Raw genomic sequence first — 18,516 nt, 5'->3', positions numbered from 1 at the left:
CTGATCGTACCATGGGTTTCTTGGTGGTGGTTTTTGGTACCCAATTGTTCTTTTTGCTGCAGTTTGTAGGGAGTGGTCAATTCTTTGCCATTGTGCTTCTATACTATTATCGGGACAAGAAGTGCTTTCTTCAAGCAGATGGGTAAGTTGAGCGGAGTAGGCCTCGGCTACCTGTTGTGTTTGCAGCTTTTCGACGTCGAGTTTCCGTGTTGTATTAGATCGCACCTTTGCTGCAACATTTAGACGGGTGCGTACTTTGGGAGTAGTCCATGTAATGAAGTTTTTGGAATAAATTGAAATTTTTAATATTCGAACATCGGGGGCTGTATACTCCAATATCCTCTTACTGTTAATATAAATTATATGAGACATATAAATACAACTATATAACCTAACTATTCATTTTTCATAATTTTGTCATGCAAAATTTTCTTAGTATTGATAATAAATATCTCTTCCGTATTTAGGGAGCTTTTGGACACGGACGAACTTCAACTCAGAACAAAAAAACTGTTGCTATTAGCACGCGTTCATGAGAAGGCTGGCTTTGATGACTTGACAATGGCTACTTTAGCCAAAGCAAAAGAAAATGAAAACATTCTTCAAAAGCGCTCTTCAATACATCAAACTGGAAAAGGCAATGACCGAGATAAAATGCTATCCAAGTATGTATGAAATATGTTTTTATTAAAAATCACCTTATATGCAAGATAAATGTACTTTATATAATTTAAAGCCCTTTTCTATATTTTTCACCAACTGTGTAGTCCGTCATTCCTTTACCAGCAACACCACATGTACCAATTCCCACACGACCCTCAACATTTTCAGGGGACGCAAAAATACTTTTCACTTGCATTCCCTGCTTCTTCGACTGTTTTGTGGTGAAATTAAGCCATTTGTTTTTATCTTGTTCTCGTTCCTCTTCAAGTTCTTTGAAGCGTTGCTGTTTCTTAAGTTTTCGTTTCTTTAGGTACTCCTTTTGGTTAGGTCTATGGCGTTTGTTGCTAGGAAATACTTCGTTACGACTACTTCTCTCGCGAAGTTCACTTAGCAGTGTTGTTGATCGGTTTTGATAGGCGTCAAATATAACTCTGACTTCACCATGCTCTGTAATACCTTCAATGGTGGCGTCATAAAACTGACCATCTTCCGTCCATTTTGCCTGGCACTTATCACCAACTTTCCACGCCTTGCTTGGTGACAGAAGTTTCTCAGCCTGTAGCAAAGCCGATTCGATATCATCATAAGACGAGGACGACTTTGAGTTAGCAGGCTCTATATACGCTGGTTTGCTGTGCTCCTCTAGTTGAGTTTTTACGAGGTCTCTGGTTAATTCAATAACTTCCTCTAAATCTTTTTTCAATTTCAAAAGTTCCTCATTTTCAGGGTCCGTAAGTAAAGCGGCTTCAACCTAAATTACACATTTATATTAAAAAATATTATAAAATAAATATCAATGGCAAAAATACCTGCTGCAGCTGTAATTTGTAATTTTGTAAATCGTCTGCCATGTTTGTAATAGAAAATTCTATATACTTGAAATAAAGGTCGTCTCCTCTGTTTAATGTTCAGACCTACATAAGAGTCCAAATTTTAATAATATTCTATACACTGTCCTATGAACACAACCTTCTTGCTAGATTTCAAAAATATTTCTTTTTTATCGCCAATTTACTCATAAAAATAAGTGCACAAACGTGATTTTTTCTGGACTTTTTCAACAACTGAAGAAAAATTGAAAAACGTTCCACGTTCTAACGAATGGGAGGAGAAGACAAAATGGTCGATAAATATGAACTCAAAGTGGTATAACCGAAATATTACGAATGAGGTGGGAAGGAAACTAAATGAGAACCGTATTGTTTACACACATACACCCACAGTAATACACAACACTGATGTTGCCAGATGATAACTTAGAAACAAATTTAGTAGAACACACGTAACGTCACTACAGCTCTTGCGTTACGTCCTACGAATAAAAACATAACAACAGGGTGATGATGACAATGACACTGAAGATTTTTTCTGCGTTAAAATACCGCTACCTAAATACACTATAAATTCAATAAATCAAAATGATATCATAAATTGAACACTTAAAATTACGATTCATTTGTTAATCATTTATGGTAGTACATCCTGATAAACATAAATTTCACTACAGGTATTGGTTTTTTTGTGAATTATCTGCTTCTTATCATGGCAAAATAACACTGTGCAACACAATAAATAATTACAGGGAAATTCCAACAGATTATGAAAGAGGGACTAAAAAAAGTAGACACGTGTATCGGCGTTTTGAAAGTTTACGTCGGGAGGTAACCTAAAAAGGCGGAGCAATATTCCCCCTTTTCAAGAATTTTGATAATTTTCTAACTATGATTTCTTGAAATCCTTGCATTTTAGGTATATAGTGTCTTCGGCAATATTACTGACAAAATATCGAGGAATATTTTGGTATGCAACTTTAACCCTCAACCGACTCATTAAAGTGTTCTTTTCGGTCCCTTTTTCCAGGAGTGATTGAAAACTCATTCAAAACGGGGTTAAAGCTGCTCAGAATATTCTACAGAAATGTTCGCCATAAAATTTTACTATAAGTCTCAGAATAGACTAAAACTCAAAAATCAGCCTAAACGTCAAAAACCTTAAAAAACAAAAACTCATTTTAGGGTTAATATCGTAGGGTTAATATCGATGTCGTTTTAGAAGGATAGTATAAGGGACAAAAATATTCTCCATCGATTTTTAGCATAAGTCACTAAACAAGAGAAATCTGTATATATAATGTATATACCGAATATATAGTCATACATTTTGAACCAAATATTCAAAATGTTTTTGTATTTTTTTGTCAAAGCCATTTCCCAGTATTTTTTCGACTAAGTGCATTAAAGCTACATGAAACTTGATTTTAGGTATATAATGTCAAATGTATATAATGTCATTAGTTTTTAAGAAATTTACATTATAAAATTATATATAATAAGAACAATTTTTTGCAGACTTCAGTTAATTTTATAATGTAAATTTCTCAAAAACTGTTAAATATAAATATATAGTTTGTTCTGAAACTTGAAGTGGATTTTGACGTAGAATATTTTATTCTTTGACATTATATACCTAAAATTAAGTTTCATGTTACTTTAATGCACTTAGTCGAAAAATACTGGGAAATGTCTTTGACAAAAAAAATACAAAAACCTGTTGAATATTTGGTTCAAAATGTATGACTATATATTCGGTATATACATTATATATACAGATTTCTCTTGTTCAGTGACTTATGCTAAAAATTGATGGAGAATATTTTTGTCCCTTATACTATCCTTCTAAACCGACATCTTGTGGGAAAAATGGGTAAAAACTAGTAATAAGTACGATATTAACCCTAAAATGAGTTTTTGTTTTTTAAGATTTTTGACGTTTAGGCTGATTTTGAGTTTTAGTCTAATCTGAGACTTATAGTAAAACTTTATGGCGAACATTTCTTTAGAATATTCTGAGCAGCTTTAACCCCGTTTTGAATGAGTTTTCAATCACTCCTGGAAAAAGGGACCGAAAAGAACCCTTTAATGAGTCGGTTGAGGGTTAAAGTTGCATACCAAAATATTCCTCGATATTTTGTCAGTAATATTGCCGAAGACACTATATACCTAAAATGCAAGGATTTCAAGAAATCATAATTAGAAAATTATCAAAATTCTTGAAAAGGGGGAATATTGCCCCGCCTTTTTAGGTTACCTCCCGACGTAAACTTTCAAAACGCCGATACACGTGTCTACTTTTTTAGCCCCTCTTTCATAATCTGTTGGGATTTCCCGGTAATTATCAAAAAAATTCAAATTTGTCACAGTGTAATAAAGGTAGTCTGATTTCAAAAATTCGATTACAACTAAGCGTCTTCTGTACTTGAGCCCGTCAAAAACAACCATTCATACTTCAACAGCCTTATTTTGGATGTCAATTCCATGTGAATTTACTCGCTCTTCCCCTTCGGCTTATTCTGAACAACATTTTCCTGTGCATTTTTTCGCATTCTCGAATGAAGTTCGAAAGCGAAAAAATCCGCTTTGGTGAAAAATTAGGTATTCTGAATTACAGGGAGTAGGGGAATGAGATGAAATTTTGTGCGAAATTTTTCGCTAATAAATTTAAAGGGAGTTGACTACAAAAACATAAGTAATAACTATTTTTATGAAAAATATTTACACAATACTTATTCTATGATGATTTAGAATATTATAAATGATAGTAAGCAAATTTTTAACTGGAAAACAACCAATAAAATGCCATTGGAAATTCTACTGATAACGATGCATGTTGAACCAAGTTCTGCCAAGGAATGTATGAAGGTAATAAGGAATATTTAAGCCGAGTTTGATGCATTTTGGAGGCGAAATACAGACATTTTGGTTGAGGTCTGTCTGTTTCTCAAGAAAAAAATTTTAAAAAATTAAATTATGGAAAAACCAAATTTGCCTGATGAGCCGCTTAACAACGAAAAACTTAAATATAAATTATGAAAGAACAAATAATATTTTTTTTCAAAATTATCGTGTTCATGATTTGAAGGAAGAAATAAAGGAGTAGGAGCAAATCATAAAATAACAGGCAACGAAATTAAATAAAAATGCACACAATTATGTAGTGAAATAATAAACTGAATTAATTAATTCAATCGCAGATTTCTTTCCATTATTCGTTGTGTTTTTGCCATCATAAAAAATGTTCTTTTATTTGTAATCTATTGTAGTTGTTGCACCAAATTGCATCAAAACAATGAACAGCTGTTTCACATGCCATATTGTAGGTTGCCACATTTTAAAACTTTAATTTATTTTCTTTCAATTACAAAGCATTTATAAAGCGGATTATTGATATTTCACATTTGTATTGTTATAAAGTTTAAATAACAATAAAAAGTAAACATTTTTAATAAAAACTCAATAAATAAAATTCTTGTGGATTTTTGTTTTGGCTCTAGGTCAATTGAAAAACTCGTTGGTTATGTTTTTCTTTTTTGTTTATTTTTATTTTCCAATATTTCGACTGTCTTCGGCAGTCATCTTCAGGGAAATACTACAAAACATACAAATATTTTAAAGATATAGACTTAATTGTATTGCACAGGGGGGTTACTCTGTATTGCGATGCGTGAGAAAAATTGTAACGCATCGCGTAATTGGTACTCTCTAATTCGTTTTCGTATCTCCTTTCGCATCCAGTTTACGCAAATGTGGCATCACCGCACTCTGTAATGCGAAAACGCATGTCAAACTCTTTCGTTAAGCGCAAATATCTTGCGTTAACAAAATAGCAAACGCAAAGGAAGCGAAACATATAAGTAAGCTCAATTAATATTTTTATTTATATATAAATTGTAAATTATTTTAAGTAAAAGGCAAAAAAGTCAGAGCTGCAGACTCAGCAACGTCAATTCCTAACTTAAGTAGATTTTATGGGGCAACACAGTGATTTGGCAAAGGGACAGTTGCAGAGTTCAAATGCGAAACAACGCGTCAACAATTTGTGGACAAAACTGTCTGATGACCTCAATTCAAATTGACCTCTTGTAAAAGATGTCGGTGGTTGGAAAAAGTGAAACTATGTGTGCATATTTACAGGTTGGTGTTGATAACCACCTTGTCCAAGCAATTTCAAAGCAGCGGCCTCTTTTATTGGAGTTGGAATTGTTGTGGATCCATTTGGAAAGACGAGCGTTTAATAAATACATAAACGAATCTTTATTGAGACGAACATTTTGTATAAATCTATAAATATTGGAAAACGTTTGTCACATAATTCGTACTTCTATTTTACTTATATATTCTCCCTATTTCACTTTTATATATATTTAAATGTGAAAAAACAATAAAAAAATATTTTGGAAACCGAATTGCCTTGTATAGACGCATAAAATTCTTTTTTTGTTTTTAATTCGTTTTTAATTCATCATTTTTGTTTAAAAAAACACTCGTACCACACAAAAATATGTTTTCATTTAAAAATTTTTGACGTTTCCTTTTGTCATTCTTCGTTATTGATTACTTTGTGGCGACAGTGTTGCCCTATTTTCGATTTAGTTTGCGAATGCGTTTGCGTGAGCGTTACAGAGTACCAAATTGTACTCTTAACGCATTTAGCTTTCGCATCGCACTTGCTTTCGCAACGCAATACAGAGTAACCCCCCAGATCTTACTTTTTTTGAGAAAAGCAACCGATTTTCATCACCGTCTATGCTAAACTAAGTTATTCTTTTTTCTCGTCTGTGCTTATGAATTATGTTTCTATTAATATGTGCACAGTGGTCTGTGTCAGTCTTATAATTCATTCTTCTATCGTTAGGTACATTAATTATGTTTAACATTTCTATTGAAATATTGAAAAATATTGCACAATTAAATTACAATGGGGCAACACTTATTGCAACTTAAATTACAATATGGCCACACAAGTTACAACTTAAATTACAATATGGCAACACAAATCTTTTTTTCAACCACCATTTTCGAAAACTCGATCCGCATCTCGCATTTTTTCCGTCTCCCTATGCATTCAGAATAAGGCGAGAATGTGAAAGCGAAAATTTTTTTACATGCGAGATATCTCCCAACGAATATTCAGAATAAGGCTGTAAATGTATGCTTTCGTTTCAGTACCTACATTGCACTTATTTAATTGCCGCGCCAAGCCTCCTACAAGTGGAAGTAGTAGCATTTCTTGATTTCAATATATAATAGCTAAATGGCAACTTTATATCAAATTTATACTAGTACGTTTACATTGTACCGGATTCCGTTAACCCAGTGGATTTAAATTGTCAATTCCATTGTAAATATGTCAAATAAATCCCTATGAAGCAAGTTAAACCCAAAAAAGTTCTAATGTAAATCCCGTTTAAAGGGAAAGCAAGTTTGACAGTTCAACAACAAAAACTTAGTCAGTAGTCACACGTGCAAAATTTCATGACAAATTTTCTTCTCAATTTCTTTAAAAATTGCATTGTTGTTTAGACACGCAAATAACCCTTGCATCAAATTTATGAATTTTCTTATTCTTCCACACACTTATTTTCTCGTTTGACCATTGTTCATGAAAATTAAAAAATGGAATTAAAAGAAAAAACTTAATTATAAAAGAAACTCTTGAATTACTATAAGCTATAGCCGCAGAATGAAGACCTATTATGTAGTTTTTTTCTCGCAAAAGGTTTTAATTTTAATAACTGTCTTGATGTTTGTTTGCCGACAGAAAAAATAAAATGAAAGAAAATGCAAAAGTTTTCTGCAGCCAACTTCAGTTTTTTACAACGAATAACGAAACAAAACAGAATTGCTGAGTACAAGTATGTCTGTATCCCCTTTTATTCCTCCCACCTCCTTCGCCAACAAACTCAATTTACTTTACAAAAATTGCTCGTTTGACTACTGACTTACTGGAGTTTACTGTTTCCAATCAAGGTAGATTAATAAGGTAACCGTATCCACGCAGCTGATGGTAACATTATATGTCAAAAAATTTTTGTTATTTTAATTTGCCGTAGGTAGGAAAAAAATTAAATTTGAATTTCAAATGAAAAACAATACATGATTTTGATAAATAAATGTTATGAAATAGTTAAAAAATAGGCAAATAATATGATACTAAACCACTAGACTTAATATTTTTGCGGAGCTTAATCCCCATCATGTCCACAATTGTACGAAAATTGCTTCATATTTCAGCGCCTAGGTCTTTCCAAATGTAAAATTTTGTGGAGTTCGGTTTATAACTTCCATAGCCACTAGAAAATTGTTGGTCCATTTCATGATATCATTACCAAAACTATTAATATTTGCTTTGACCAAAACCGAACGGGCATACTAAATATTAAGATATTGGTTCATAACCTTTTGATCACAAATTATTATGTACAGAACGACGGGCACATAAAGCTAGATCGTTTCAGCAACTCAAGGTATGACTAAAACGTAGGTCTAGCACTAACATTTCGTGACGCTATATCTTAATTTCAGATTATACAACAACAAACAGAAGAACAAATTATATCCTCAAGGACTAGGAGAAATGTAAACAAATTTATGGAGGGACATTCGATTTATTATTAAAACGCCAACTACAATGTTTTCCTTTAATTAAAACCTTCAAAAGTCCGACTCGGCGGTGCCGTAATATTGGCACTAAATCCAAACCTGCATGAATGTTTACTGTTTCAATAATGAACCACTATTTGCAATATTAATGTTTATACTCTTCCAATGTTGGCGTTGTCGGTACAAACAAGGCCTTTTCCAAAATGTAGACCAATATGCTCCATTTCGATTTCGAAGGTTTGGATACGTTAAGACCTCATAGCGAAATGTAAATTGATCTGAAATTTTTAAAAACCATCAATATTTCTATAATTTAGTTATTATTTCACACTAGGTTCGTTCCCGTACTTTTTGATAGTAAAGCTAGTAAAAGAGCGAACTATCAAAAATTACTCTCACATACAAGATTTGCGCAAAAAGTAAAGGAACGAAAAATAGTTAAAACATGAAGAAACGTCAAAATCAAAAATTTCATTTGTTAAGGACAAAAAGAAAAGACTACAGAAACCTAATGCACAAAAAAGCAATAAGTTAAACGGCGTCCATTGCGTGATTTTGATAATATAAATATTTTTTGTTTATTTTTTATTTGTATAATTTAGAGGAAAGCCTTATCGAATATTTGGAAGTGGAGTTTCCGACGACTCCGAACCCGGAAAGGCTTACATGGCTGGACGCTCCCATAATGTTAATGCTATTGAATTTGGTAGATATTTTGCGAACTAGAACAACAAGATATGGAACAAGTCAAGTTTAGGGGCTCCATTCGGATCATTTTGAAATGATTACCGTAAGTAGCGGATTACAGTGATATACATTTCATGTGGGAAAATGCATACTTCCCGAGATATTGGTTTGGTTTGATTTTAACTCTCTTAAATTTAACTTCAAATTTTCCTACTTTTCGGCGTAAGGAAACGCTTTTCTAGCAACTAGTACAATATAGTACTATATTGCAGGTTTGGGAACACAGCTACTGTTTCACACCTTTGGTTCACACAAAAATTCTGAGAGGCTAAGAAATATCTGCGAAAATATATCGTCCAATCTCTTTAATTCTGTTTTAATAGTTTTTTCATCTTTTAGTATAATTTTAATCCATAACATTGCGATTATAAAAAAAAAAATTTAATACTTCAAAAATACCTTGTTCTGATTGGTGCAAGGTAGATATATAAGGTAGCCGCATCGGCGAATTTCTACAACAAACATCGGTTGTTGTATTTTGATATGTCAAAAATATTTTGCCAAAACAAACAGATTGGCAAGATTTTTTTACACAAATTCTTGTAGAAAATGCTAATAAAAGTATTGCCAAAAAAGCTCTTCGAAATTCGGAGATTTTCATTCATAATTTTGTTTTTTAATTTTTTGGTTCAACATTACAACAACATTTTTGACATTTATTTGTCCAACAGCTGGGCCGATGCGGCTACCTTATTAAATATACCTTGGATTGGTGGAATAAAACTCGCTTCAAAATTGAAATGTTACGGCGAATCAATTTGTGTTCGCCTTGTTAATTATTTTGACATATCATGTTCCCAATTTGCCGATGCGGCTACCTTATATATCTACCTTGTTTCTAATTTTTTCATAAATTTGCTTTTGACAACATTCAGCTTTCAAAATTTAAACGAAAATATCTTCCTTCGAAATGTACGCAAATTTTGTGTCCAGTGGAAAAAATTTTTGAATCATTCATATTTATTAATATTTTTAAGTTTCCTGCCTATAAAACCTATAAATATATATTGCAACATTCTTAGTTAAATATTGAGAACAATGTGGACCTAAAGAAAAAATATTTTTTTTAATTTGTTGAAAATTTTTGCCAATCGCTTTGCGTAACATTTTATGGAATTTATTTTTCATTTGACAAATTTGAAATTGACAAATGAGTTCCAAATTAAAAAGGGTTGCCATTATTAATTTCTCTTACTGGTTAAATTTTTGTAAGAATTTACAAATACTCAGCAACACTTAACAGTTGTGTTGCTCTGCTCTCTCAATTCACTCTCTTTTTTTGGACTTTTGGGTAAGCGAACAACATTTTGTAATAATTTGTACAAATTATTGAGTAAACGAACGAACCTATTTTATGCAGTAGAGTTTTGCAAACTCTGTAATTTTTGAATCAGCTGTTTTATGTACAATTGACAAAAATAACGTGCAAGATATATAAACATTTTAATTTCCAAAGTGAAATTTTAAACTGTATTGTATAACAAATGTAGAAAATGAAAGAAAATTCGCGAGTGTGAAGATTATTTGCTGAATCACACTGAATATTGTATGTTTACTTTTCTCAGTATTATTTCAAAAGTGAAAAAAACGACTTACTCTTTGAAACAGCACTTACTGAATAAATATTACTGGAAAAGTAACCAGACACAGCTAATATAAGCTATATATCAACGATTTTGCATAATACATTCATAATAATTGACCAAATAAGGCTTTGTGTACATGTAAGAGTTTAAATAAATAAAAGGATTTTTTGCAGAACTTAATCTTTATGTCTGTTCCAAAACCTGCAAGAATGATATTTTTACTACGATAACAATTCATCTTTTATGCCCTGTTCTGACGGGCATTCGAACAACGTAGTTTGCTCTCAGAATTACGTACATGAATTAACCCATTCATACAACACTATTCTTAATTCATTCCATCAGAGTTTATTTTTTCAAACTTTTTGTTTCTTGTTCTACACCAAAATTGTAGCATATTTTGATGAATCACATATTGATCTAAATAGAAAAAAAAATTCTCTTTCTCCTGACTATAGTATGAACCCATATCTATTAGCTTTTAATTCATGTTTTCCATTTTTCCTGAAAATATTGTTGTTTTCATACATTTTTATATTTTCTCAATTCAAATGTCACATATAAAAAATTGGAGAATTTTTTTTTGGGTGGCCCCATATTTGTTTCTTGTTTTGTACGCTAATTAGAACAAAAGGGAACGAAATGCATATTGCATTATGTAGACAACTAAATTTAGATCCTTCTGCATACAATTTGCATAGACAATTTTTTACTTTTCATTCATCATTTTCAATTTGACTGAAAAAGTTTGAAAATTTGATAAATATTTTCAAGCTGTCAAAATTAATTTATTTTCGATAAATACTCTCAACTGTTAGGGATGGGACAAATTTCTTCGTTATTCAGAGAGTGATTCGAATTGAACAACGTACAAAAGTAGGTGTTCGCTCAGAAAATTTTGTATGGGGAACTAAGTAATTACTTCATAATTAAGGGTCGAACAACGAATGAGAGAGCGAACAACGCTCGTCTGTACATGGCATTACGATATCGACAAAATAGTAAAAATTAGTAGATTCTTGCTGAGCGGGAACAGGCCATATATGGAATTTTCTATATGTTAACAATAAATTAATATTTCGTCAAAAATTTATTTTTCAGAATTTGTTTACTAATGGCACAGCATTGCACTAAAGTAAGAAATGTAGAACAAGCTCTGGTCCACCTAAAAGAATGTTTGAAATACGACCCCAATGATATTGAAGTGTTGATTCCACTCAGTCGTGTTTACACCCAAATGAATTCTATGGAATTGTGCCGCGATGTATGTATGCAAATTTTGCAAATCGATTGTAATAATGAAGCTGCGTCTGTGATAATGGCTGATCTGTCCTTCCGCAAGGTACTAATCTTTTATATATTATTTTTTTGTAAAATATAGTAATATAATTTCTATACTAATATTTATTGCTATATAGATGGATTTTGAAAACGCCACATATCACTTCTCGCAACTTTTACTCTCACAGCCTTGCTATTGGACGGCTTTAGCACGGTTAATAGAAGTAATGAGACGTTCAGGATCTTTAACGGACTCTACTTTATTTTTGCAAAAAGCTGAACAAGCAACTGCTTATCCAGATACATGTCCTGGTTTAAATTATTGTCGTGGTCTTTATGAATGGTATAACGGTAATCCCAATGGGGCCCTACGACATTTTAACGTTTCCCGAAGAGACAACGAGTGGGGTCCACAAGCTATATACAACATGATTGAAATATGTATAAATCCTGACGGTGACATACCCACTGGAAACGATTGTTTGGAAAGCGAAGATAATGGAGAACTAAGTGATGCGCGCATTATAGCATTACGTACTGCCGAACGATTATTGAAAGAGCTCCGACCACGTCCAACAGTTATGAACAACGAAGCAATAAATCATCGACTATTAAAAAATTTTCTAAAATTGGCTTCTAAACAAAAATTCCAAATTGAATCAGCCCTACAAGATTTTCTTGAACTAGCTAATAAAGACGACATTCAAGGGAGTGTTGGACCCATTCTTGGCGCAGCAACGGCTCTGGTTCAATTAAAACAGACACAACGCGCAAAGAATCATTTAAAACGCATAGTCCGTGTAATTTGGAATTTTGAAGAAGCTGAGTATTTAGAGCGCAGTTGGCTGTTATTAGCCGATATATACATTAATTCCAACAAATTGGATGTCGCCGAATCATTAGTTTTAAAAGTTCTACAACATAATAAATCATGTTCTAAAGCTTATGAATTAGCAGGATATATATCGGAGAAGTCTCAGCTTTATCGAGATGCAGCTAAAAATTATCGTAGCGCATGGAATTGCAATGGAAGCTCTAAGCCACATATAGGATATAAATTGGCTTATAACTACATGAAAACAAAGCAGTACGTTGAAGCAATCGTAATATGCCAGCAGGTGCTGAAGTTACACCCGGATTATGTTATAATTCAAAAAGACATACTAGAAAAATGTCGGAATAACTTAAGGCAGTAAAAAACCGTTATGGCCTGAATATTTTTATTCAATTTATTCATATGTAAATATCTTGTCCTCACTTATTATATCAACGTTTTCTTATTTTAATTCTTTAAACACTTCAGAAACTCCCTATTTGGCATAGCCAACAGCTCCTGTTTTGATTTATCTTTTTTCTCCTCAATTGCACGGTTGTTCAGAGGTCGATATTACTGACAAAAATCGACACGGATAGGTTGCGCCGAAAGAGATTCCGCAGAGAGATAAATGAATTTAGCGAGGCAGTTTAAAAGATGCAGCGCATCGTAAGGTCAAAGAACCCACGCAGGGCATGCGTCTGGTATCATACTGCCAATTCGGATCTAATTGAAGCGGCTGCACCATCTTAATTGACTTAAAACTTCTCTCGTTGGTCTGCCTGTTGAGTCACATATGGATCTAAAAAGAAAAAAAAAATTTATTTTCCCTTTTTTAAATAAATTTGTATAAATAAACAATGATTGTTATGTATAAGTAGCGTATTAACACTAGAACGCCGAAGGCAGTCATTTTGACCGCTTTCCAATTTCAAGTACTAAAGCAACTGTGCATTTAATGACACTTTTTTTAAATTTACTGAATTTTTTATAATAAACGTAATTCTGTGAGGTACAAAAAGTCACCATATTTTAAAAAAAAGTGTCATTAAATGCACAGTTGCTTTTGTACTTGAAATTGGAAAGCGGTCAAAATGACTGCCTTCGGCGTTCTAGTGTTAATTTAGTAGTAATGATTTAATATATTGTTACGTTCTTGGGTTTTACTTATTCCCGTGTAGACGTTGTTTTATTTCCCGATACAATTCGTACCAAATAAAACGCGGGTTCTTTCTGATTACGATTATTACAATGATTTTATTCACACAACTTTACTTTGCACTTTACTTTACACGACGGTTTCAATTCGCGATCTGATTCACAACTGACTCACTGCCTTTCCATTTCCTCTATTTATATGCCCCTTGCCTGTCGCTACAGAAGTTTCTAGACGATCTGGTAACGCCTAGATTACGAACAATCTACCAATGCAACAAACACATATAAACTTACATTGAGTAAACAATAACAACAACACATATACAGGCGAGGGGGTAACAAAGAAAGAGGAATTAAGCGATCATTAATGATGACGTTTAACAAGAATTGTACGACAATAACAAAATAGAAAATGGAAGAGGAAATGGAAGGATGTAGAAAAATCTATACAGTAGTTGTTGTTGTGAAGTTATTCGAATAAACTGCGTAGTAGAAATTTACGTTACAATTCAAATTCTTAAATTAACGGAATTCATCTAAATTAACTTAAATCTAAATTTATATTCGTAACATTGCCCCCCGCTTAAGCCTGTTCGTCCCGAATAGGCACAGTTCCCGTTCCGTAGGGGGCCAGCCGCTCCAAATGTACAACTTTCATCTTCGACCTGGGACTGTCGCTCCTCTGGATGCGATAAACCACATCATTTATTTTCGTGACAATCTTGTAGGGTCCTTCCCAGTGCGTTTGCAATTTGGGGCATAGTCCTTTCTTTCGTTGTGGGTTGAACAATAGTACCAGTTGCCCTTCTTGGAACCCAACGGTATTTGCCGCTCGATCGTACCTTGCCTTCATGCGGTTGCTAACCATTTTTATTCGATGGCGAACTGCATCGTGGATTTTACTAAAAGAGTTCTGACTGTCTTCTTCTTGGTTCACATCGTCGTTTGGGGTAGCACCGAATATCAAATCGCCAGGTAGCTTTAATTCATTTCCGAACAGAACTTTGGCTGGGGTCCGGGATGTGGAATCATGAATGGCCGATCTATAAGCCAGTAAAAACTTTGGAATATGCTCATCCCAGTCTCGTTGGCCACTGTCCACCACTTTCCGTAGATGTTCTTCCAGGGTGCGATTGAATCTTTCCACCATGCCATCTGATTGTGGATGTAGGGGCGTCGTTCTGGTTTTCTTGATTCCGTAGGAGTCACACATTTCCTTGAAGATCGCTGATTCAAAATTCCTACCTTGATCGGAATGAACCTCAGATGGAACACCATAGCGACAAATCCAATTTTTGCTGAACACATCCACAATTGTCCTGGCTTCTTGGTTTGGGATAGCATAAACCTCTGGCCATTTACTGAAGTAATCCATGACCACTAAGACATACCGGTTCCCAGAGTCGCTTGTTGGGAACGGTCCAGCTACATCCATTGCGATTCTTTCAAAAGGGGCTCCTGAATTATACTGCTGCATGTAGCCTCGACTCTTCCGTGTTGGACCTTTAGCTCTTATGCACCTTTCACAATTGGCGATCCAGTCGGCAATGGATTTTTGACAGCCGACCCAGTAGAATCTCTGCTTTACCTTTTCAGCGGTTTTTGCTATGCCAAGATGTCCTCCACTTGGCCCATCGTGAAACTCCGACAAGACATCTCTTATTTTGGATTCTGGGACGACGATCAAGTTCCGGTGAGATTTACCGTCCTCACTTTCCCATTTGCGATATAGGCAACCATCTTTTATAAGTAGACTGTCCCACTGGGCCCAATAGGATTTTAAAAGAGGGCTTTCGGAGGTAATTTCTTTGCGACTAGGTCGCTTGCCCGTTTCCATGGCCGAAATTACTTTGCCCAGAATGGGATCTCTTCGTTGTTCCGTCGACCAATCTTCACCCGACTCAAACTGCAATAGTCGGACATCAACGATATTCTCTTTATTCTCAGCCTTTGAGCAGTGCTTGCATTCTACCTTGCATGGCCGACGAGACAGGGCATCAGCATTACCGTGTTTTCCGCCTTTTCTGTGCTCGATTCTGAAGTCATAACTCTGGAGCCTCTCGATCCAACGGGCTAGTTGACCTTCCGGATTCTTAAACTGCAGCAACCATTGGAGAGCAGCGTGGTCGGTCCTCAGCAGGAAATGCTGGCCATATAGGTATTTGTGGAAGTGTTTAACGCTCTCAAGGACAGCAAGCAGCTCTCTCCTCGTCACACAGTAATTCCGCTCAGGTTTCGACAATGTCCGGCTGTAGTACCCGATGACTTTTTCCTGTCCGTCGATTTCCTGGAAAAGGACGCCACCGATACCGCACGCACTTGCGTCTGTGTCCAGAGCAAACTTGCCACCAGGTATAGGGTACGCCAAAATGGGGGCTCTACATAGCATGTCTTTGAGCTTTCTGAATGCCTCTTCTTGGTCGTTGCCCCACTGAAACCTCTGGCCTTTTTGCGTCAAGCGGTGTAGACAGGCGGCGATGTTGGCAAAATTTGGGACAAATCGACGGTAGTAGGTGCAGAGACCCAGAAAGCTTCGCAGCTCATGGAGATTTCGGGGCTGAGGCCAATCTCTGACGGCTTGAATTTTCTCCTTATCCGTCGATATGCCCTCCGGCGTCACGTGGTGCCCCAGGAACTTCACCTCTCGTTGGAAGAGACTGCACTTCTTTGGGTTTAACTTGAGGCCTGAAGACGAAAGCTGCTGTAGAACATCCCTTAAGTTCTTGATGTGTTCGTCGAAGTTGCGTCCCATGACTATGATGTCATCCAGGTATATGAGGCACGATTTCCACTGCAGCCCTTTTAACACACGCTCCATCAGCCTTTCAAATGTAGCCGGGGCGTTGCAGAGTCCGAATGGCATGACATTGAACTGCCAGAGACCCCCATTAACGCCAAACGCTGTTTTCTCTTTATCTTTCTCGGCGATCTCTACTTGCCAGTACCCACTCTGCAGGTCGAGGGTGGAGAACCATGACGTCCCGGCTAATGTGTCCAATGTGTCGTCGATTCTTGGGAGCGGATAGCTGTCTTTCTTGGTGACATCATTCAACTTTCGGTAGTCCACACAAAATCGGGTGCTTCCGTCTTTCTTCTTGACCAAGACCACTGGGGAGCACCATGGACTTGACGATGGTTCTATTACACCACTCTTTTCCATTTCACTTATCAGCTTCTTGGAGGCTGTTTAATGGGTCTCGAGTCTGCTGTATTGATTTCATGCTTCACCACTGATGTTCTTCCTTGGTGCTCTTTTGTCAACGCAAAGGTAGAGGCATATTTCCATAATAGCTGCTTAGCCTTGTTCCTCTCGGAAGGTGATAATTGGTGTGTCCACTCTTTTATGTAGCCGTCGAGGTGCTTCTTCTCCATGGCTGCTGGCTTTTCGGTGCTAGTTTCCAAATTAACTACAGCTTCAGCTGGTGTGCATTGTCCAACATCGGAAAATTGGCAAATTTGCTCTTGCTTGTTCGACAGGTTCAAAACTCTAACAGGAATTAATCCGTCCTTGTTGCTTTTCACCAGGGCATTCGCTATTAGGATGTTACTGTTTTTGTTTTCTGCTGGTTCCACCACCCACAACTTCTCGGCTCCACAATCTCCATTCATTGGTACCCATATTATTGCTTCGGCACAGGGCTGTATTATCTCTGGATGGTCCGTAGTCAGACGTCTAATGGGTGTACTTTCATCGTAGCCCACGTTTAACGGAATTTCGACGTTAGACCAGGCCATCACACGCTCTTTCATATCCAGATTGATACCGAAGGCAATCATAAAATCTGCGCCTATTATCACTTCGTCTACGATATCGGCAACTATAAACTCGTAATTCACCGATTTATTGGCAATAGTCAGTCTCAGGGTAATCTTGCCGTGTACTGCCGCGGGCTCCCCCGTTGCTGTGCGCAGTCTGACTCCATTAAGTTGCGTTATTTTTCCCTTTACCAGATCTGATCTTATGATGGACTTTGATGCGCCAGTATCTAACGTCAGAACTCGCTTGTCACCATTGATGTACCCAGTTGCTGTTAGGTTGTGACTTTTCTGTTGTACTATTGCTATGGAGATTGTGGGGCCATCGTCGATGGGAGCCAGTTCATGCCCCGCTGGACTGGCTCGATTTAGTTTAACGGTGACTCATTGGTGGACTGTTGAGCAATTCTTCTACCATCTTTCGTTGGAGGTGGTGACGATGACCTGGATCGTTTGCGCTTAGCTCTGCATTCGCGCGCAATATGACCTGCTTTATCGCAGTTGAAGCATCTAATCCTGCGCTTAGTCATCCCTACTGACTTTGTTTCTTCTATTACCTGCCTCATGGCGTCCTTGATCGAGTTAACGAGAGCTTTGGGTTCGCAACATTCGGTCTCCAGTTGACGAATCTTGTGGGTCTGGGGCTTAACAATTATCCTTGCCGTCTCTTGGGCAAGGGCAAACGACACAGTTTCGGCAAATGACGCTTTTGGTGACGCATATATTGCACACTTAATCTCAGGGTCTCGTATGCCATTCACAAAGGTTTCGATTTTCATACGGTCCACCAATGGGTGATTCTCTCCTGGATACGCCATTAGCACCAAACGTTCCACCTCAGCTGCAAAGTCTTGTAACGTCTCGTTTGCCCTCTGTACTCTTCCCCTTAATTCCATAAGGTATATGTTTTGTTTATGTTCGCCACCGTACTTACGTTCCAGTGCAGCAATAACATCTTCATAGTTATTCCTAGAAGCGACAGGAATACTCTGTATAACATCAGCAGCACTGCCCTTCAATGCCAGAAGTAGTGCAACCGCTTTGTCGCTGTCGTTCCACGAATTTCTAGAAG

General features: G+C 36.0%; 2 protein-coding genes across 2 annotated transcripts in view; one reads left to right on the top strand and one right to left on the bottom strand.

Annotated features, from left to right (window-relative positions):
* The window catches only part of LOC133338324 (tetratricopeptide repeat protein 21B-like), a 37,502-nt gene extending 24,590 nt beyond the window's left edge, over positions 1–12,912 (top strand). Inside the window, exons 4-6 of the mRNA XM_061546500.1 lie at positions 468–665; positions 11,537–11,777; positions 11,854–12,912. Of these exons, the coding sequence (XP_061402484.1) occupies positions 468–665; positions 11,537–11,777; positions 11,854–12,912 (1,498 nt within the window). The remainder of the gene's footprint in view (positions 1–467; positions 666–11,536; positions 11,778–11,853) is intronic.
* LOC133338326 (survival of motor neuron-related-splicing factor 30) lies at positions 696–1,527 on the bottom strand. The gene is made up of 2 exons (XM_061546501.1): positions 1,473–1,527; positions 696–1,414 (listed from the first exon to the last, which is right to left on the bottom strand). Exons 1-2 carry the CDS (start codon positions 1,512–1,514, stop codon positions 731–733), a joined length of 726 nt encoding a protein of 241 aa, XP_061402485.1. The 5' UTR covers positions 1,515–1,527; the 3' UTR covers positions 696–730.
* Positions 12,913–18,516: the final 5,604 nt, after the last annotated feature.

Source organism: Musca vetustissima, unplaced genomic scaffold (assembly GCF_032173495.1).
Source record: "Musca vetustissima isolate MV318-11 ecotype Yass unplaced genomic scaffold, APGP_CSIRO_Mvet_v1 utg808, whole genome shotgun sequence".
In the NCBI taxonomy this organism is placed as follows: domain Eukaryota; kingdom Metazoa; phylum Arthropoda; class Insecta; order Diptera; family Muscidae; genus Musca; species Musca vetustissima.
This window is presented reverse-complemented; position numbering and strand designations above follow the sequence as displayed.